This window comes from Lucilia cuprina, chromosome 3, assembly GCF_022045245.1.
Source record: "Lucilia cuprina isolate Lc7/37 chromosome 3, ASM2204524v1, whole genome shotgun sequence".
In the NCBI taxonomy this organism is placed as follows: domain Eukaryota; kingdom Metazoa; phylum Arthropoda; class Insecta; order Diptera; family Calliphoridae; genus Lucilia; species Lucilia cuprina.
The window spans coordinates 38,386,679-38,410,768 of NC_060951.1; the positions used below are offsets into that span (position 1 = coordinate 38,386,679).

General features: G+C 25.0%; 1 protein-coding gene across 8 annotated transcripts in view; it reads left to right on the top strand.

Moving 5' to 3' along the window:
- The window catches only part of LOC111684411 (mannosyl-oligosaccharide alpha-1,2-mannosidase IA), a 306,748-nt gene that overhangs the window by 110,277 nt on the left and 172,381 nt on the right, over positions 1–24,090 (top strand). The window contains exon 1 of one of the 8 annotated variants that reach the window (XM_046947211.1): positions 20,666–21,595. The exons of the other annotated variants lie outside the window; for them this stretch is intronic. Within the exon in view, the coding sequence (XP_046803167.1) occupies positions 20,786–21,595 (810 nt within the window). The 5' untranslated portion in view covers positions 20,666–20,785. Of the gene's footprint in view, positions 1–20,665; positions 21,596–24,090 lie in introns of those variants that run through there. 8 annotated transcript variants of the gene reach the window in all.

Consider the following 24,090-nt stretch of genomic DNA (forward strand, 5'->3'; position numbering starts at 1 on the left):
TAGAGTAGACTATAGACTAGACTATAGACTAGACTATAGAGTAGACTATAGACTAGACTATAGACTAGACTATAGAGTAGACTATAGACTAGACTATAGACTAGACTAGTCTATAGTCTAGTCTATAGTCTAGACTATAGACTAGACTGTAGACTAGATTATAGTCTTGACTATAGACTATAGACCTGACTATATACTAGACCAGAATAGGCTATAGACTATGCAGCACAGATTAGACTATAGTCTTAGCAAAGGGTATTCCAAATTCCCCACTGCAGAAATATTCCCCACTTGTTGTTATTTTTCCAACACAAACTTTCTGTTGCAATTCCATTTTATTTCTATTTGTCCCCCCTATAAACATGCCGATTGTGCTGTCAAATTTGTTGATGTTCTATTCGCTTCATTCATTTCATTCCTATCGTTTTTTATTCATTGTTCGTTCTCTCACTCTCTGTTTTTTTCCCCAAAAACAACAACATCGACGACAGACAAGGCAAAATTTAGTGACCATAAAAATTAAAACACACACTTTTTTATTTATTATTTTAGTTTTATTTTTGTCGCAACTATGAACGGGCGGTTGAGTTTCTTTTTTTAAACAAAAATATTTTAATTTTTTTTTTAAATTTTCAAATTTGTTTTCTTTAAACAACAAAAAACAAAATGTGCAAGTTAAGCAAAAATTGAGAAAAAGAATTTAAAAAGAAAAAATAAATAAAAAAATAAAAATAATTTAAATATATTTTAACCTCGGAAAAAATGTTTATATAGAATAAAATTAAAAGTAAATTAAACAAATTAAATTAATTATTAATAAATTAAAGCTTAAATCCCTAAAAACACACTCTTCAAGATGTTGTACATTTCTTGTCGTTCATCGATTGTTATGTTAAAATCCCCTAGTGTTTGGTTTTATAATTCCTTTTTACTGGTGACTGTAACAGTGTATGTGTGTTTTTGAGTGAGTTTGTGTGTGTGTGTTAGTGTAGGTGTTATTTTGTTGTAAACATTTCGAAATACAAACAGCATCATGTTGTTTTTACCATGACATCCCAAAGCTTTCAAACTGTTGCTAATATTTATTTATTTACCTTTTTTTTGTTGGTTCATCCCGGTTTTTCCTTGGGAAAAAATGTGAGAATTTTTATAGTAAAATAATACACATACACATTTCAACAAAAACACTCTAACACTCATAGTGTTTAGTTGTAATTACATGTATGTACACATACATATACTATTATTACTACGTGCTACTTGCACAGTGGGTATGGGAGTGAATATTAAATTGCTTTTAATATTTGTTATTTGTCTGTTTTTTTCTTTAATTAATTTTGTGAGTGTAATGACCTTTTATGAGTCTTAGTAACTTGAACAAGATTATTCCATTAATTAGTTGATAATAAACATTCAATATAATTATAGTTTTTTTTTTTGTAGTGTGTGTGTTTTTTTTTTTCAATAGCAACAACGATAGAGAATGTAATTTAAGAGAATTATAATGTTGATGATTTTTTATAAAATATCTAACAAATTAAATAATGGGTCTAGATGCTTTCGCTTTTATACAAATTTTATAAAATTTTACAAAAATTCATTGTTGACTAAAGGACGAAAATAGTTGATTTAACATGACTTGGTACCAAACAAAGAATTTTAACGTTTAACCTATGCTTTAATTCAAAACTTATTAAATTTTGCCCTGGAGATAGATATAAGTTTTGACAATATTCTTAGAAAATGATTTTTGGTTAAATTGCTTTTTGACTTTATTAAGCCATGTCTGTCCATCTGCCCGGCTGGCTGTCTGTACCTCGCAAATTTTAAGAAAATCTCACCTTTTCAAAATATGCACATATCTATACATCGATAAATTGAAAAATTTGAATCAAAATTTTAATTAAAATGTTTGGGGAAAGTGAGAAGAGTTTCTTTAAAATTTTTAATTTGTCTGATAGATGGCGTCGTCAGACAATCGTTCAGACAAATAAATTTAACGATAGCCTTTTTCAACCACAGGGTGCTTCTGTGACGACTCAACACCTCCTCATACACGCAGGTGGCAATTTACGTATATGTAATTTCCGGTCCAGTATACGTGCACTTTTCTCAAGTACTTGAGCTATCAAATCTCTGACTATTGCCACTTACTCTACTTAATTTCCGAGATGCAAAAACATCACTTCCGTTTAAATGACGTCTGTTGAGTTGGCAACGTCACCTAGAGAAGAAACCGTTAGACCAAAGTACGAATCTATCAAAAAAGCCGAGAACTTTGGTCTAACTCACAGACTGGTAAATCTAGTATGAACAGAGTTTTTTCTGAACATACCTGGACAAATAATGTATAATTTTCAAGGGAATGATCATTTCATCAATTCTGAACGTCTTCTCTATAACATCAGTTATCGTGTCGTAAAACCTGAATAACATAGATTTTGACCATATCAGAGTTATTATTCAGCAGGAAAAACCTTTATTCATAAAATCTTTTATGTCATTTGAAAGTCCTTTTTGACGATTTAAAAATAACATCTTACATATGGGAAATTTCATGTCAAGTGACCCAACTCAAAAAATCGATTTTGATGAAATTTGCAGTAAGGTTAGTACTTTTAGATATAACCCAGACATAAGAACTACTGGACTTAGAAGGCATCAATGTTGGACACTTTGGTCATATAGAACTGCTTCCTAGCGAAGACTTTTCAAAGGAGTTGAGCTGAAGTACTTTGGACATTTTTCGCAAGGATCAGTAGATGAAAAGTTTCATAAAACCCTGTATGCCCGAAATGTTCAAATTTGACCCCCTCCCCTAATTCCGGCAGTTCTTAACTTATAGAGATAAAAATTTGTATCTGGCCTACTATCCCATAGTACTTACCTTGATGCAAATTTCATACCGGAAGACATTGGTTTTTAGAGTTGAGTCACTTGACACGAAATAACTCATATATGTACATAATCATTATTTTTCGAGATATAGGCCGATAAGGACAAAAACTTATTTTGTTACTCTTTTTCGCCTTTACCTTATGACAATTTGATCTGAAAATTTTCATAATTTTTCACTTGAAAATCTGTTTTGAATTGTTAAAAATTCGCAGTTTTTATGCAGATATCGTGCAATGAATTTTTTGTTGTAAAATAAAGAAATTTGATTTTTTGTTTTAATGAAAAATTGTTTTAAACTTTATGTTGAGATATCTCGAAAAAGAATGAAGGAACGTTTGTGTTTTTCCGATGTTAAAAAGAGAGTTTCAGTTTTTATGACAGGATATCTCAAAAGCCTGCGATTAAATGTTTGATTTTATATGAGAAGTTGAGTTTTTGAAAATGTTTTGTTCGTTTTTGTTAGGATCTTCCCGATTTGAACCTGTAAAGGAAAATAATGATAATTCTACTTTCATCTACAATTTGGAATTATTTTTTTAATATGATTATATTTCCTCTTATTAAAACATGCACTTTTTTCTTTAGAAAACTATATTGTTTTTGCTTTAAGGAGATAAGAAATCACGTTTAGCATTTAGTTTTTTTAAATAGAAAATATGTATATAAATATATTTTTTATTTATTTTATGACGTCAAAGTTATTTTAATTTTGCTGTTATTATTAACAATATAACCTAAGGTCGGGTGACCCGGTAGGCTTTTCTAAGGTTTTGCTACACTACAACGGGCGTATGGTTGTCACTCTGTTCGGAATATTATTTGTAATTGTATTCTAATGATTATCTGTTACAAAAATTGCTTTTTTTAATTAGAAAAGTCTTTGATGTTTTCAGGACCCTATAATTTTTTAATTTTTGTTTTAGACTCTTACCAAATTTGGACCTAGAGATAAAAATTTTAGAATCATTTTCATTTCAATTTCTTAAGAAGTTCTATTTCTTTCATTTCACTTTTATTCTAAATTGTACCACTGTTCCATTATTATATTACATATACACACACACATATACCAATGTGCATACGTTTGTATGTAAATTCACATTTTAATTACCTTTAACCTTGAATTGTCAGGATGTTAAACTAGATTTTTTTCTAATCGAGTTTTCTCTATTTCCCCCAGCGGTTTGAGAGGAAGTCATGACTTAATGATAATTTAATCTAATAAAAAGATTATTAATTTATAGAGTCTACTAGTAGATTTATAAAGAAAATAAAAATCTCTCTTTCATGAATGTAGAGAACTCAGTTTGTTATATCATATATTACTAGTAAGCTAACGCTTTGTCATCCCTAAGTAATGCATGATATAATCACTTAAAAAAATTAGAAATATGCATTTCTTTGTTAAAGTTGTTCATTTATAACAGAAATCAAATCTATATAGAGTAGATTCTGTCAGACAGTCACGCAGCTAATGCAGATAAAGGTCTATTAATTATTTTATGCATTACAGGTAATCAAGTCCTAAGTCAATTGTGTTTCTAAGTAATCTAGAAAGTAAAAACTTAATTAACCAGAAGTAATCTATTACAGAGTCAATTGTCCATCAAAGTAAAATATTATTGTAATCAATAACTAGTTAATCAGTTATTTCTCTAGTTGGGGACTAACTCCACGAACTAATGGCCGGTTTTCACTACGAACATGAGAGCGCTAAATCTTCTTTACATTTATGCGAGGTGTGTTTGTGTTGATTTCTTAACGTCTGGTGTATTTTTTTATTTTTCTGTTCGTTTCCACAAAACGAAAGGGTGCTAAATTTCACTTTTTGCCTTCATTATGAATTCTTTATTTTATTTAATTTTTAATTAAGAAAAAATTTTATTCATAAATTTATTTATTTATATGTATGTCAAAAGTGTAAATCTGTTTGCTCTGCAATTTCTGTGTCAGTTGATATGATGATAATTATGATATTTCTTTTTGTTAGTTTTTCTTATTTAAAACTAAATTTTTAATCCTTTTTTTAGTTTTTAATCCTTTCTTGTGTTTGCCTCTTATACAAGCGGCTGCTTATTATTTGTATGTTGTGTTTTCTTAAGATATGAGTTCACATGGCTGCTTATTTTTAAGTTTAAATAAATGCACTATGGGTTATTAACATAGAAATACTATTCATGCTATTCCTCTTAATAGTTTTCTTAATTATTTCTTTACATAAAGTTCAAGTAAATAAACAATTTGGAAAATCTTTCATCATCATTATGAGCTCTCTTCATTCATTATGACAATTAAGTGTAACAATTTTTGTTTCATTTATATTAAAAATTCATCTGTTCTGTTCTCTGTTTTCTATGTGTCTGTTTGTTTTAATTAGTGTTTAACTTTTGAAATAGATCAAGGATTATCAAGATGTTGCTGATTGAATACGATGATGATGATGGTGATGACGATGATGACGAAAGAAACTTTTCTTATGCACTGTTGAACATAAGAACTCAACGAAAAATAGTTTTTAATGAATTATTTATGGCACTAATGATTGCTTGTGGTTTATTTCTTTTTTTTTTTTTGGCTTTTCATTCATTTCTTATTCTTAAAACTTATAAATTTTCATGGTAAACTTTTTATAGGTGCATTTTTTTGTTTGCAGTTGTTGTTGGTAGGTGTATTATATTATTTTATTAAGCTTTGGGAAATTTATACCAATGAGTTTTTGTTTATTTAACTTGAAAAGGAAAGGTAAATAATTTTGTAAAAAGGGAAAATTGTTAGAAATGAAATATTAAGAAAAAATTCAAAATAAAATATTATACATTTTATACTTACATTTTCTTCTATATAAAATTGTTATTCTTACAATATTCACTGAACAAAATTATAATACACAATATTTTCTATATAACGAAACTGTTATACTCCAAAGTTTCTATAAAACTGTTATATACATATATAATTTCTTGATGAAGAAACTATACTCAGGAAATTTTAAACGGAAAAACAATTTACACATAAAAATTTTCGTAGTCGTAACAACTTTTATGCTCAATTTTCTACAGAAAACTGTTATACATAAATTGTTTTCAAGTTTCTATTTACAATTAAGGATTGTTTAAAAAAAATTCTTCAGAAATTAACATTTTACATTTTCTCATGGAAATTGTAAAATTTTCTATTGGAAAAACTATTATACACTTCTACGTTTAATAAATTGTTAGACAAGATTTCTATAGAGAAAACTGTTAAGATAAGATTTCTATAGAAAAAACTGTTAAGAAAAGATTTCCATAGAAAAAAACTGTTAGGAAAATATTTATGTAGAAAATATTTTTATAGAAAAAACTGTTAAGAAAAGATTTTTATAGAAAAAACTGTTTAGAAAAGATTTCTATAAAAAAACTTTTAAGAAAAGATTTTTATAAAAAAGATAGATATATAGATAAATAGATAGATAGATAAATAGATAGATAGATAGATAGATAGATAGATAGATAGATAGATAGATAGATAGATAGATAGATAGATAGATAGATAGATAGATAGATAGATAGATAGATAGATAGATAGATAGATAGATAGATAGATAGATAGATAGATAGATAGATAGATAGATAGATAGATAGATAGATAGATAGATAGATAGATAGATAGATAGATAGATAGATAGATTAGTTAGTTAGTTAGTTGGTTAGTAAGTTAGTTAGTTGGTTAGTAAGTTAGTTAGTTAGTTAGTTAGTTAGTTAGTTAGTTAGTTAGTTAGTTAGTTAGTTAGTTAGTTAGTTAGTTAGTTAGTAAGTTAGTTAGTTAGTAAGTTAGTTAGTTAGTTAGTTACTTAGTAAGTTAGTTAGTTACATAGTAAGTTAGTTAGTTAGTTAGTTAGTTAGTTAATTAGTTAGTAAGTTAGTAAGTTACTTTGTTAGTTAATTTTTTTAATAAATATTATAAAGAACTTTTATTGGAACAACTGTTATACAAAATAATTTCATGGAAAAGTGTTCTAGAACTCTTATGTCCAAAACTCGGCACGATGGCTTTTGCCAAAGTACAATTGATACATTACAGTAAATCTTTTGAATTTTACTTAATGAGAAAAAAATTTTACCCTTTTCCTACATTTAGAACAAATTTAAGCCAAAAAAGAAAACACTTGCTACAAATCATAATTTGTCCTGGCAAATCCACAATCCCCAATATGTTACGATTTCTTGAGCAATTGAACCTTGAAAATTATTTCAACTCTTTATTTAACAAAAAAAAAGAGACCAAGTATATGTACTTACATATGTACGTGTGTAATTCATAAACTCATAAATTGTTTTGGTTATATTTTTGCAGTTGATTACTTTATTTTACAATTTACTGCTCACTGCAGTGGCTGTGATATATACAGTAAAATATACAAAAAGCCAAAGCTAACAAAAATAAATACAAAAAACTAAAACAAACATTAAAAAAAACACACACACACAAACTTACATAAATAAAATAAGTAAAAAATAAAGAGAAAACAAAAATATACCAAAATGCAACTGTATATTTATGTTAACAGCAATAACAACAAATAAATGCAATTTACACAAACACTCACCCCAACCACAAACAAATAAATGTAAACAAACTTTAGTCCCATGCTCGCCTTTTTTCACTCTCCTCCCTTTAAATACTTAAATGAATAACATTGTGTAGGGATGTGTGTATGTATGTATGTATATATAAAGGGTTATAGAGGGAAAAACGCATTTTTTTGTAAAGTATGCTTTTAGGCAATTTTAAGATACCACTAAGATTTATGTAGTGTTGAATTTATTCTAAGTTTAGATTTTAGTTTACTGCTGGTATTTTTGTTTATATCTTGTATAATTATCATAATGATGATATGTAGAAGTTGTTACAATGTCTGCTGTATGTCTCTTAGTCAGTTTTTCTATAAGTCTAATTCTGCTGCTTAAGGTATATAAATATTCATGAATATTTGCTACTATTTTTCTTACAATATATTTATTTACTTTTGTTTGTAAATTTGTGTGTTTCTGCATACGTCTGTATGTGATTTATGTTCCACAACTTTCATAATGAGATATTCTGTTCTATTCTGCTGTGTTGTTTTCTTTTATTTTGTTAATGATGTTGATGTCCTTGTATGGTTCATTTCTAGTTTTTGTTGTTCTTATTGCGTTTATGAATGTGGTGAAATTGCAATTTTTCATATTTTGTTCTTTTTTTTAACATTCTTGTTATGATTTTCTTTCGAGCTTTTCTAAATAGAAGTGCATTATAGTAATTTTTTACGCACTTATATATTCCACTTAGATTGTGTAGAGGTTTTGTTGTTGTTATTATTTGTACTACTTATACCCTACCTTTTTAGTAATGGGTAATTTAAGTTAAAACTTTGTGGACATAATTCCCAGCAGTTCGGTCGGACAGTTCCGAACAACCTATTTTACCTACCATTTACGGTTAACACTAGCCACCGAGCGTCCTTATAACTAACTATTTTAACATGTGTTTGTGCTACTAGGAAGTCAATCATCACACCATAGATTACGAAAAGACAGGTAAAAGCTTAAGATTGTTTTCAAAGTGTTCAATCTCTCGATTACAAAGGGGATAATAACGAATAGAGCTTTTAAGCTTATAAATATGTAGCTGTATTTGTATTACTCCAAAAGCGTAGTTTAATATACATAAGTCTTAATGATACTGCTAATATATATTTCCTTCAAAATTTACTTATAAATACTAATATCATGATTATATACCGTATAATTAACCTTAACATTAAAGACGTAAATCTCTCCCTGTCCTCATATAACCCCTGTTTTGAACCATCTCGTTTTTTCAATATTTTTGTGAATTAAGTTAAAAATGATATTAAACAAAATCATCACTTGTTTTTTTATCATAATTTTCTATAGAGAAAGCAGTTATACATAAAACAGCTTACAATTTCCATAGAAAGAATTGTTATACAAAAATCTATTTTTTATAGAAAAACTATTGTAGGCACTATTTTTTATAGACAACTGTTAAACTTTCTATAGAAAAATCTTTTAAATAACAATTTTCAACAGAAAGCTTTTTTATACACAAAATTTCTATATAGAGAACTGTTATACACAAAAAACATTGTATATAAGTTTCTATACATAAATTTTCTCTAAATTTTCTATAAAGAAAACTGTTAAACAGATAACTTTCTATAAACAGTTATACACAAAAATATTCTATATTAAAAGCTGTTATACATTCGTGTTTTCTTAATTTTCTATAAAGAAAACTATTATACAAAAACTGTTAAACACACATTTTTCTATAAACAGAACTGTTATACACAAAAATATTCTATATTAAAAGCTGTTATACATACATTTTCCCTAAAGAACACAGTTGTACACAAAACTTTCATTTGAAACAAATTTTAACAAGCAGCTTCCTATAGACACAACTGTTATACACAAAAAAGTATTCTATATTAAAGGTTGTCATACATACATTTTCCATAATTGTCTATACAGAAAACTATTGTACACATGACATTCTATAGAAAAAACTGTTAAACTGACAATTTTCTATAAACAGAACTGTTATACACAAGACATGCATATATAAAAAGCTGTTACAAATAAATTTTTCTTTAATTGTTTATAGAGAAAACTATTGTACAAAAAACTTTCTACAGAAACAACATTTATACAGACAACTTTCTACATAAAATAAAAAAAATCTAAAAATTTTTAATAGAAAATTCTTTTATACAGAAATTTTTTCTATAACAAATTCTCTTATACTCGGATTTTTATATGGATGTTTGCTTACATTAATGCTCTTGTGCAAAACATTTTCTTATAAAACTTTTCTATCGAAAATTTTCTTATACTAAACATTTTTTATACTGAAAATTTTATATAAAAAAATCTCTTATGCAGGAATTTTTCTATGGAAATGTCTATTATACTGAAATTTTTTAATAAAAAAACTTATACTAGGCTTTTTCTTACAAAAATTTGTACTGAACATTTTTTATAGAAATCTTATACAAGCATTTTTTATAGAAATTTCTCTTATTGAGAAATTTAAAATAAAACATGGAAGTACTAAAAAAGACCTGAAGAAGTTATCATTTAAACACAGGCATACATAGGAGCGATGTCCTTTTTTTTGATTCCAAATTCACTACATCAAAAGTCATTCTCAAGAAGCAATTTTTATGTTCTTTTTTTAGAAGTTATTATGAAATGAAAATGTAGTATTATAGAATACAACTAATTTTATTAAATAATATTAATATAAATAAATATCAATTTATTTCAAAATTAAATTGGTTTAATTCAGAAAATTTCACTACAAACAAAAAAACTTTAAATTAAAAAAATGTATTCTTTTCGCTTCTTTGGAAGTCAATAAAAATCACTTCCACAACAGTTAAAAAAAAATCACTTAGTGCTACTTTTGAAGAGGTGATAAATGTTATTCTTTCGGAAGTTCTTTGTTTTCTTTTTGCTGGGATATTCTTATTCTAAACATATTCTCTGAAAAACTTGTACTTTTACTCTTGCACTGAACATTTTCTAAATAAAATATTAGATATTTTTCTGAAAATTCTCATGAGCGGAGAATTTTCTACAAAAAAATATTTAATTTTTTTTATTTTCCTCTTTTCCACATTGCCTTATTTTAATCGCACTTGAACTCTTATACGCCTCACAAAAAATTTTTAAAATTTTTATTTTTTGTAATGTATATTTGTTTCTAAGCTGTTTACAATTTTCGGAAAATTTTCTCTTAAGTTCTTTACAAACACTTGAGCGTAGACAACTTTATTAACTTTTTCTTAAATCCTTCAAGTCCTTAACTACATATCATCAAGTGTATGCAGCAATAAGTGTAGCAACCATCTTTTAATATTTATTTAAAAGAATTTTTGCTTTCTCACTCTAGTCTCATAAATTAAGAAATCTTCATTTATTTATGTCTTATGGAAAAGGAGAAAAAAATCTTGGAAAAAGATTTGAAAAGGTTGCTTTTCACATTTATTTAGTTTTTTTTGTTTTAGTTTTTTATTTATTGTATAAAAAAAATTTCGTTTTTTAGTACAGAACATTATAATTACATCTACTTTATATCCTGTGTATAGAATTTACTTAGCAGTAGTGAGTTTTTTTAATAATACTGTATGTAAGTAGCTGTTGTAAGAAGTGGTGGTATAGTTAAGAATGGTAGAGGTGGTGTTGTAAGTAGTTTTATTACCCTTTGATATTTATACATTTTACAGAACATATTGTAGATTTCATTCTTTTTGTTTTCCACTCTACACATTTTCTTTTATTTAACGTTTCTACTTTTCTTTTAAAATTGTTTTACTATGTGTGTAGATTCTTTTATTTCCGTTTAGACTTGTTTACAAGACAACACAAATCTTTTGTGGATATATGTATACTCTACTCGGTTATATGTATGAGTATGGTAGGACTTATGAAAAATTTAATGTGTTTGTTTGTTTTGTTGGTAGTTTTGAAGTGGCTTTTCCTTTTTTACTGTTTGTTTACTGAGTAGTGGTTCAGTATCATCATCAGATCCATATAATGTGTACAAAAGGATGGTCTTCGAAAATTTTCTGTAAAAAGTTATGACTTAACATAAAAAATTGTTATCAAAAATTATTTTATTCACAAAGTTCTTTTATATTAAAAAAAAAATATTATTTTCTTCAAAATTGTCTTCATCTAATATTTCCTACAAAATTTTCTTATTCACAAACTTTTTCTATAAAGAATACTCTTCTACACAAATTTTTTTTGTTAAAAAATCTCTTATATACAAAATTTTCTACAGAAAATTGTTTTATATATACAAATTTCTCTAAAAAATTTTCTTATACAGTTTTCTTTAAATAATTCTCTTATACATACAATTTTTTTATAAAAAAAATCTTTTTTACACAAATACTCTACAGATAATTTTCTTATATAAACAAATTTCTCTTCAAACCTTTCTTATATAGAAAATTTATTAGAAAATTTTCTTATACATGCAATTTTCTATAAAAAATTATATTATAGAAAATTTTTTTATGAAAAATTTTTTATACAAAAAAATTTCTATACGAAATTCTCTTAAACATGAAAATTTCTGTAGAAAATTCTCTTATACATAGAATTTTCTATAAACAAAATTCTAATACATAAATATTTTGTTGAAAATTTTCTTATACATAGAAATTTCTAAAGAAAATTCTCTTAAACATAAAGTTTTTTTTATAGAAAATTCTCTATATATAATATTTCTTATAAAAAGTCTCTCATACATAAATATTTCTATTAAAAATTCTATTATACTTCAAATGTTTTATAGAAATTGTTCTATACATCTTGTTTTTATTAGAAAATTCTCTTATACATAGCATCTTCTATTGAAATATATAATGCTTAATATGAAATCTCTTACACATACAATTTTCTTTAAAAGATACTATTATACATAAAATTGTTTATAAAAAGTTCTCTTGTATATATCTTTCTATAGAATATTCTCTTATAAATAAAATTTTCTATAGAAATTATACGTAAATGTTTTAATAAACAGTTCTTATAGAAAATTTACTCATACTAAAATTTTCTATGGAAGATTCTGTTATACAGAACATTTTCTATAAAAGAATTCTCTTATACAAAAAAATATTAATAGAAAATTATCTTATGCACAAAATTTGCTATTTTAATTTCTCTTACACATAAATTTTTTTTTAAATTCTTTTATACACACAAATGCTTTATAGAAAATTCTCATATACTCAATATTTTCTATAGAAAATTCTCCCATACACAAATTGTTCAATAGATAAATTACTTATACCTAACATTATCTATTGAAATTCTCCTATACATATCATTTTCTATAAAAAATTCTCTTATACACAAAATTTCCCGTAGAAAATTCTCCTATACATAAAGCTTTCTACAGAAAATTCTCTTATACATTGAACTTTCTATATAGTATATTCTCATATACACAACTACTTTTACAGAAAATTATCTTATTAATTACATTTTTAATAAAAAATTCTCTTATACATTAAAAAAATCTCATTTACTCAACATTTTTATAGAAAATTCTCTTATACACAAAATTTTCCATAGAAAATTTTTTCATACTTACAATTTTCTATAGAATATTCCCTTTCTTTAGAAAATTATTTTGTAATATAGAAAATTTTTCTCTTATCACAAAACTTTCCAAAGAAAAGTTCTCTTAAACTCTAATTTCTCATTTTATGTAAAAATTTCGTACTTCACAAACCTGTCCACATATGAAAAGTCTCAAGCGGAAATCTTCTTTTATATTTCCTCTGAAACCATTTCCTTATTAATCTAAGTATAAATTTGGATATAGCTTTAATTAAATACCTTTAAGCCCTCATGCTTATACCTAACATTCAATTTCATTATTTTGTTCTTAAATGAAAACTATAAATGTCTGAGTATATTAGTTGCTTTATTAAAGTTCTTTTTATATTCACCTATACACAAGATAATAATATTTAAGTAAAATAAAAGAACATGCAGCTTTTATTTTTCATCACTTTTTATATTTTCCTGTACACTCTTTGTTCTTATGGTATCCATTGTAAGCATTTTAAGTTGGTTTTTCTAAGCTCTTTTTTTTCTTGGATTTTATACGTAACAATATTTTATGATTTTTATAGCATTTTTATGTTTTTGTTTTCCTCTTTACAACTTTGTTTATTCTGAGGTGGTTGTTGATGATCATTTCGGCACTTGTTCACTGTGGTAATGGTTAGAAACAAGGAACAAAATGGACAAATTAAAAGGTTACCAAAAATTAACACTTAAAACTTTAGTTTTGTACAAAAGTTGAAAAATGTTGTGGCGGAAGACCACAAATTTGAAAAAATTGTTTTTCTCTTTTTTTATAGAAAATTTTATCATTTTTTTATAGACAATAGATAATTTTCTCTTCTTTTTAGAAAAATGTTGGTAATTTTTCTATTTTTAAAGAAAATATTCCTTTTTTATAGCAAAATTTTGGAAATTTTCTTTTTTTTTACAAAATGTCAATAGAAAATTAAAAAAAAATTTTCCTTTATAAAAATATTTTCGAAAATGTATTCTTTTTTTTACAAAATTAAACTTTTATAGAAAATTTTTCTTTTTATAGAAAAATTTCCTTTTTTTCATAAAAACACTTCAAAATTTTTTTTATTGAAAATTCTCCTTTCATAATAATAGAACATTTTTTAAAAATAGAACATTTTTTATAGACAATAAAATTTTTTTTAATATAGAAAATTTTCGGAAAACTTCTCATTTCTATAAATTTTAATTAAATTTCCTTATTTATAAAAAATGTCGGAAATTTTTTTCATTTTCATAGAAACTATCTTTTTATAGAAAATTTCCCTTTTCTAATATTTAAAAAAAAATTTTGGAAAGTTTCTCTTTTTCTAAAAAAAGTTGAAGGAAAATTTCTCTTTTCTTTTTTATATAAAATTTTTGGAATTTTTAAAAAATTTAAAATTTAAAATTTTTTTACAAAAATAATTTAAAAAAGTTTTTTCTATAAAAAAAATTTCTAATTTAATAGAATATTTTCGAAAACTTCTATTTTATAGAACATTTTTGGAAAATTTTTCTTTTTATAGAAAATTTTTAGAATTTATTTTTAGAAAATTTTTAGAATTTTTTTTATAAAATTTTTAGATTTTTTTTTTTATAGAAAATGTTCCTTTTATTTAGATAATTTAAAAAATATTTTTTATAGAAAATTTTCTAAAAATTTTAGATAAATTTCCCTTATGTATAGAAAATCTTCGGAAAAGAAAATTGTGGGAAAAGGTCGGTTTTATAAAAAGCTTAAGAAAAAATTTTCATTTAACATTTTCGGAAAATTTCTTTTTATAAAAAATATATTGGGAAACTTTTTTAATTTTATAGAAAATTTTGGGGAAATTTTTTTTTAAAGAAATTTTCTTCTTACAGAAAATTTTAAAGATTTTTCTTTAGAAACTTTATATTTTTTAGAAAGTTTTATTTAAATAATTTTCGGAAATTTTCCCTTTATTATAGAAAATTTCAATAATGTCCTTTTTTCATAGAAAATTCTAATAAAATTTTCTTTAAAATTATTTTTCGTGGAGTTTCCTTTTTTTTAAATATTTTACTGACAATTTTTATAAACAATATTGGATTTTTTTTATAATAATTTCTCATTTTAAAGATTTTTTTTTTGAAAATTTTCTATTTGTTGTAAAAATTTCGGAAATTTTCTATTTTTTATAAAAAAAAATTAGGGAAATTTCTCTTTTTAATATAAAATTTTTAGTTTTTTTTAAGGAAATTTTCGGAATATTTCTCATTTTTTATAAAAAAATTTTGGAAATATCTTTGTTTTTTACAAAAAAAAAAAAAAAAAATCGAAAAACTTCTTGTTTTTTTTAATTTGAAGAAAAAATTAAATTTTAAATAGAAAGTGTCAAAACAATTTAAGTTTTTTTTATTTTTATAAAAAAATTTCGTTAAATTTCCCTTTTGTATAGAAATATTTTCGAAAAATCTTCCTTTTTATAGAAATTGTTCAAAAAATCTGCCTTTTTTATAGAAAATTTTCAAAAAATTTCTCTTGTTATAGAAAAATTAAAAAAGCCCTTTTTAAAGAAAATTTTCACAAATCTTTCTTTTTATGGAAAATTTTGGATATTTCCTTTTTTATAGACATTTTTAAACAAATTTTCCTTTTATTATAAAAAAATTTCAAAAAATTTAGGTTTTTATATAAAATTGTCTTTTTTAGAATTTTTTTTTAAAAGTTTTTAAAAGTTTTTCTTATATTCAACATATTCTTACAATTTCTATTTTATTGAAATTTTTTCTGGAAACTTTAGTAATAATTATATTCAAAACATAAAAGTAAAATGCGAAAATTCCTTAAGCCAGATAGATAATACATGATACTATTCCTATTTTTTTTTTACATTTCAACAAAGTTTTCTCTTTTTTTGTTTACAAAAATACCTTCTTATTTTTATAACTTTAATACAATGAAATGGAAATTCTTTAGTTTGACTTGTTTTTGTTTGTCTGTCTGTCTATTTTTCTGGTTTTTATTACTGCATCTTGAAAAACTTTAATTTCCTTTTTTTTGTTCAAAGAATAAACTTTATTGTTCCTTTAACACGTTATGTATGTATGTAATGGAAAGAGAGAGAGAGAGTGTGAGGAAAATTGTTAATAAAAGTAGTGGTATTTAGTAGCATACTTTTAGTATGAAAAGGAATATAAATTTAATGTTTTTTAAACAATGTTTGTGTGTGCGTGCGTTTAAGTGTATGAAAAATTTTTCTTTAACTTTTAACGTTTTTATTTTTTTTACAATTTTGTGGCAGACATATATGGGCCAGTGATAAACGTTGGTAATAATGGATAAATACGATGAAAATATATAGTTGATGAGTTTTTTTTATTTTTTATTGTCTTTTTTTGTTAATTAGGGTGGTGCTATTTAACTTCAACTTCAAGATTATTTAACTTCAACTTCAAGATTAATCAAAATTAAGCACAAAAATGTAGTTCAAATGGTTGCTCTTAATTTCATTAATTTTTGTTTGTTTTATATTGAAGAATAAGCACCACCCTAATGTATATCATGCATTCATATATCAGTCGTATCATGACAACAATTGTTGTGTTTTATTCAACTTCTTTTTTATTGTACAAGTAGCTTTTGTCATTGTGTTACAATGAAAAATTAAAGTGTAAAACAGCAGTAAGTAAACTCTTTACCTTCTACCGATTTGTTCCGAGTTCAACTCTTTAAAGAATATTTTGTATTGCCCGGCAGTTATTTAGAAATTCAGAAAAGATTTTAAACGAAATTTTTGAAAATTTCACTCTTAATTCAAAATTTTTTCTTTTGGAAACATTTCTACATTTAAAGAAAATTTTTGTAAATTTGGAATATATCACAAAAAACGTTTGTACTTGAACTGCCTAAAAATATATAAATAAATCTACTAAAGCATTTTTATTCCCTACACCACTTTAGTGGGGATTGAATATTGGGTCTGTGCTGATGTTTGTAACGCACAATAATATTGGTCCTATACCCACCTTAAAGTATACCAATCGGCTTAGAATCATTTTCTGAGTCGATTTAGCGATGTCCGTCCGTCTGTCCGTCCATCCATGTAAACCTTGTAATCAAACTACAGGTCGCAATTTTTAAGATAATTCAATGAAATTTGGTACATAATCTTATATTGTCCCAGGGACGAAGCCTATTGAAAATGGTTAACATCGGTCCATTATTTCACCTAGCCCCCATACAACTGAACCCCTCGAATAGGGCTTTTAAAACTTGTAATCAAACTACAGGTCGCACTCGTATCTTGATAAAAACCTGCCAAACCAAGTTTTATACTAGCCTTGATGACTTAGAAACGATAAAGTTTAATAATTGCTTAAATTTTATATTTAACCTTAAATATATATTTTTTTACAGACATCGAATATGTGAAATAACATATTTACTCTCCTTTGGAATAAGCCGTGGCGTGGCGTGAGGTCTTAAGTACTTCTTAACTTTTAAAATATTTAATTAAAAACTTAGAAGGAAACTAATTATCCCGCGAAATACACTGTGGTGTATGGTATTATATGGTCGGGCTTGACCGACTATAACATTCATACTTGTTTATTATTACAAATGTCATCATCTGCAAAAAGTCAGCTTTCACCATCAACCAATCCAATAAATAATTGTTGAATTTTTGACATTTCACGTTCATAAATAAATGTTTTTGTTCATCTGTTATTTGTCTTCAACTCTTCATACTTTTTTCGATTGTATTGCTAAAGAGAGCTCTTTTACTACCTTCAACACGTTTTCCTCTTTTTTTTTAACAAAATAATTTTTCGTCTTAATAATTGTTTGCTGTACTTGAACTTTAAATTTAGTGGCCATTTATAAAGTTGTTTTTTTATTTCTATTTTTAATTTTCTTAAGCGTTCGTGTTCTTTTTCTGTTAGCAATTAAAAGTGTTTTTTTTTTCGTCTTTTATTATGCTTGAAAAAATTTCAACTAATTTGCCAAAAATTTCTTACACCTTTTAATTTTGCGCTTGACTTAATTAAATAAGCATTTGCTATTTTTAAACTAAAGCAAGCAAACGTGTGTTCGTTTTTCACTTTGTCAAGTACAAGTCAATTAAAAACACAATTTTAATTGTTTAACTTAAGTGGATAAATAAATAAAAAGGGAACTAAATAAGAAAGAGGAATGGTATGGAAAGAAAATTAAAATTTCAAAATTTCTCTTTTTTAAAAAAATTAAAAAATAAGAAAACTATAATTTTCTATAAAATTTATATTTGAAAATTTGACCTTTTTTATCTCTTTTTTTAAATTTTAGATTTATTTTTTAACATTTCTTCCCAAATATTTTCTATTTATAGAAATTTTTCCGAAAATTTCTCTATTTATAAAAAAAAGTTTCTCATAATAAAAATTTTACTTTTTTATTAAAAATATTCGAAAAAAAATTTTAATTGTTTTTATAGAAAGTTTTTAGAAATGTTATCTTTTAATATTAAATTTAATTTTTATTTTTTATAAAAATTTCTCTTTCTATAGAAAATTTTTCTAAAAAAATTCACGTTTTTTAAGAATATTTTCTTTATAAAATTTTTGGATATGTTTCTCTTTTCATAGAAAGTACTTGCAAAGTATCTCTTTTTAAAGATATTTCTTGGAGAGTTTCTTTTTTCTAAGTTTTCTCTTTTTATAGAAAATTTTCCTATAATTTATTTCTATACAAAATTTTCGGGAAGTTTCTCTTTTTGAATAGAATTTTCGAAAAGTTTCTCTTTTAATAGCAAAGATTATCTTTTTATATAAAATATTCCCTTTTTATAGAAAATTTTCGAAAACTTTATCTTATTATAGAAAAAATTCTATTAAAAAAAATCTTCTTATCTCAAATCTTTCAAAACTTTCTCTTTTTATAAAAAATTTTTCGGAAAGTTTCTCTTTTTATACAACATTTTTGGAAATTTTAACATTTATAGAAAATTTTCGGAAAGTTTTTCTTTTTGTAGAAAATTTTCGAAAAGTTTTTCTTTTAATAGAAAAATTTCTCTTTTTATAGAAAATGTTCGGAAATTTTCTCATTTAATAGACATTTTTCGGAAATTTTCTCTTTTAATAGAAAATTTTTGAAAGTTTCTCTTTTTATAGAAAATTTTCGGAAAGTTTTTCTTTTTGTAGAAAATTTTCGAAAAGTTTCTCTTTTAAAAAGAAAATTTTTGGAGGGTTAAAACTTTTTATAGAAAATTTTCGGAAAGTTTCTATTTTTTATAGAAAATTTTCGGAAAGTTTCTATTTTTTAGAGAAAATTTTCGGAAAGTTTCTATTTTTATAGAAAATGTTCGGAAATTTTTCTTTTAATAGACATTTTTCGGAAAGTTTCTATTATTATAGAAAATGTTCGGAAAGTTTCTATTTTTATAGAACATTTTCGGGAAGTTTCTATTTTTAGAGAAAAATTTCGGAAAGTTTCTATTTTTATAGAAAATGTTCGGAAAGTTTCTATTTTTATAGAAAATGTTCGGAAAGTTTCTATTTTTATAGAAAATGTTCGGAAATTTTTCTTTTAATAGACATTTTTCGGAAATTTTCTCTTTTACTAGAAAATTTTCGGAAAGTTTCTCTTTTTATAGAAAATTTTTTCTTCTTATAAATAAATTATAAAATATTTTCGAAAAGTTGTTTTTATAACATTTAGTTTTTGTTGAAATTTTACAAAATTTTTTATTTTTTTTAATCTGAGAATTTTTTGTACAAATTTTTATAAATTTAAATTTATACAAAAAATTTCGGAAATTCACTTTTTTCTAGAACAGTTTTGAAAAACTCTTTTATAAAAAAAATTCTTTGAATTTTTTTTCTAAAAGATACTTTTGAATTTTTTACTTTTTTATAGAAAAAATTTTTCACAGTTTTCTCTTTTCTAAAGAAAATATTTAAAAAAAATCTCTTTGTTTAAAAAATCTTTCAAAAACTTTACTTTTGCATTTGTTTCATAAAATTCTTTTGATTTAGTCAAGCTTTTTCCAGTGCTGTGTACATTCTCTAAATACTTATGTTTTTGTTAGTATGCGTGCATTTACCATTAGTTTGAAAGGATAAAGGATGCAGGAGTGCGAGTGTGTGTTTTTGTATGCGTAATGCTCATTAAACTTTTCAACATACATTTCTGTATTATTTTTATAATTTTTTCACTTAAAACAAAATAGTACTTTAGGTTGAAAGAAGAAAAACTTGAGTTGTTGTGTTTGTCACGAGAAATATAAATAAAAACAACAAGTAAATATGTAATAAAAAAAATAGAGCTTGAATCCAAAATAATGAGAAAATGTGTAAAGAGCTCTCGCAGCTATTTCTCTAAACTTAAACATGCATACAAACACAAACACATATGTACTAATTTATTTATATATGAATGAAGTGTTTTAGTGTAAGTTTTGTAAAAAGGAAATAAAAAAACATTTAAATTAAATACAGGGGCCCCATTTAAAATTACAAAACAAATACTTGAGTAAATAATTTTTGCTCTAAACAATAAGAAAACTTTTAAATTTAAAATTTAAAAAAAATAGAATAGCAACTACAATAAAAGCAAAAATAGACAAATTTAAATTAAATTACGCAAAAGTTGTAAATTAAATGAAATTGTGATAAAATAATAAACCAACAAACAAATAAAAAAGACAGCAACAAATATCAAACAAACAACCAAAACAATACATTCCAATTTAATTAAAAAAGTTTAAGATACCGCTTCATCTAAAAAAAATATAATAAAAATAACAAAAATGTGTCCAAAAAATTCAAAAGCTCCCATATTTTTAATTGGTGGCGTATGTTTTGTCATCATATTGGTGGCCATATGCGGCATAACTCTCATCAATAATATCAATTTATCAAATATTATACGTTTAAATGAAAAAGTTGCCAGCGATAGTATGTCACCAAATAATCATCATGAGGCATCACAAGATTATGAGGACAATGACAGCAGTCAGAGTAGCAGCAATAGCAACAGTCATGACAAGGAAAGACTTATGACAGGAGATGTTACAAATTATGAACAAAATCATCCCAAAAATATTTATAGATATGATAAAGAGACTGGCATGATGTCGAATATTAATGTGGAAAATAAACAACAACGGCAGCAGCAGCAGCAGTCATTTGCTACTCCTTCTACATCATCATCGCTGGACACAAAGGCTGTTTTAAGACAACCCGAAACTGTTGCAAATGTAGATTCAATTGCAAAGGGTTTCTGGCAAAATGACAAAATCATAACGAATGAAAGAAATATTGACAGTTTACAAATACAGGAAATCAATGCGATTGAGTCTTCCTCCTCTTCTTCGGCTGCCACTACAACAGCCAAGACATTTACTTCTTCTTATACAACAGCAACGAGTGTCATTGATAATGATTTGTTAAATCAAGTTTTAGATTCTACTTCCCTATCAACAACACCATCTACTTCCATTTCTTCTACATCAGAGTCTACTCTGACGGCTTTAACTCCTCCATCTCCTTTTGTTCTTGTTATAAGTGACAAGAATACTTCTATGATTGATTATGAGAAACGTTCGCATGTTGTTAAGGTGAGTTTTAGTTTTTCTATTTGATATATTTAATGTCATCACAACATCATAATCGTTTGTTAGGGAGGCTTCGATTTAGAATGATTTTAATCTACGAAATTATTTATAATCAGTCCCTGACGACTAGCCTATATGTAGATCAAACTATAGTTCAGAGTCTATAGGTCAGAATCTATAGACCAGAGTCTATAGAGCACACTATATATATATATACGACTATAGATCAGTCCCTATGTTATAGATAATTATCTCAAAAAGTCTGTAGATCAGTCTCTAGAGTATTCTATAGATCAGACTTTAGTCATGTCTATAGATCAGTCTATCAACTAGTCTATAGATAAGTCTCTAGACTAGACTTTAGATCAGTCTACAAATCAATCTCTATATTAAGTCAGTCTCTATTGATACTTATAGATCGATCTTAAATTTTAATATCGAACACATTATAGATAAGTCTATAGATCAGACTATTGAAAAGTGAATAGATCAGTTAATCGACATATATATAGATCAGTCTCCAGACTAGTCTGTATGTCGATCAGTTTCTAGAATTCCAAACTATAGGCCAAAAAGACTAGTCTCTATACGCATAAGTCTTTACTTATAGATCAGTTCATCAATTAGTCTATTAATATATTTCTAGACTAGTCTGTAGATCAGTGTTTAGAGTAGTCTACAAATAAATCTCTAAATTATAGACTCTAGTGAAATTTAGTGATCAGTCATCAGAATAGTTTAAAGATCAAATTATAGACATATCAACCAATCTATAGATCACTCAATAGATCAGACTAGTATATGTGTTGATCAGTTTCTATATCTCTAAACTATAAACCAGATGCTATAGAACCGACTAGTCTATAGATCAGTCACTAGAGAAGTCTACAAATCAGTTTATAGTCTACATAACATATAATAGATTTCTCTATATAGTAAGACTATAAATAAGTTTGTAGATCAGACTATTGACAAGTCCATAGTTCACTCTATTAACTAATAAATAGCTTAGTATCTAGACTGGAATTAGTGTAGATCAGTGTCTGATGATCTCCAAACTATAAGGCAGATGCTATAGAACTATAGACTAGTCTACAGATCAGTCACTAGTGAACTCTATAGATCTGTCTCTAGTCTATAGAAGACTCAATAGATAAGTCTACAAATAAGTCGCTAGATTGTACAAAATTCTATCGATCAATTTTCACACACAGTTCTATATATTAGATTTGAGAATGATCTCCAGTATAGTCTATAATTTGATCTATAGACTAGTCCATAGTTCACTCTATATACTGGAGATCATTCTCAAATCTAATATATAGAACTGTGTATGAAAATTGATCGAATAGTCTTGATCATTCTCCAGATTAGCCTATAGATCAGACTAAAAGCTAGTCTTCAGATTAAACTTGTCTAAGATTCATATTATATATCAGACTTAAGTTGATCCTATTTTTCTGTTCTACATTCCTTTTTTTTATTCGACATTAACCCCAAATGGTTTTCTCTTCATGAAACTCTTAAAAAAACTGTTATAAAATTGATGACTTTATATCACAGTTTTTCTCTTTATTTAATACGTTTTTTTTTAACACAAAATCTTTTTTATCAACATTAAAAGTAATTCTTGTCTTTTTTTCTTCCTACATTTTATGCTAAATTTATATAAAAGAATAAATATTTTGCATTTTGTTTTTCCACAAATAAGTTTTATTACATAAAAGTTTCTGTTTCGGTTTACACATGCATGTGCATGAAAAAATAAAATTATGAAAATTTTCTAAAAGAAAAGTTGTTGTTTCCACTATCATTTTCAAGGAAAATAATAAAATAAAAAAAAAATTGTGTTTTTTGAAACTGTTTTAAAACATAAACAATTTATTTTCTTTAAATAAATGAACTTTTTTGAAAAGATTTTTATAATATAGATTCAAATGCGAGGGTTATTGCAGCTGCAAGAAATATTTTTTTTATTTTTTCTAAATTTAAGATAAATTTTATATATATTTATAATATTGTAATTTATTAAAATAAATATTTAATTATTTGTTTTCTTTTTTTTCATTTTAGGTAAGATTTATAACCATTTTGTACAAAATTTAGAAAACACGTTCAGATAAGTAATAATTTACTATATTTACACTATCAAACAAACTGCTAGTTAATCAACCAAACTATCGATTACACTATAGATCAGTTTATATATTAATAGATCACACTATAGACCAAAACTTTAGATCAGTACATCGATCAAGTTAGTGATCAGAATAGTCCATAAGTCAGACAATATTATGGATAACAGATTGGCTTCTAATTAATTTACCATATTTTCTTAAATTTGGAATCGTACAAGTATATAGATTAGATTATGTGATAGTCTATCGATCAAAATATAGGTGTGATCAGTCTATAGAATGTACCATAGATTAGGATATATATAGATCGCACTATATACCAAAGATAAACTTCAGATCAGTACTTTACCCAAACTATAG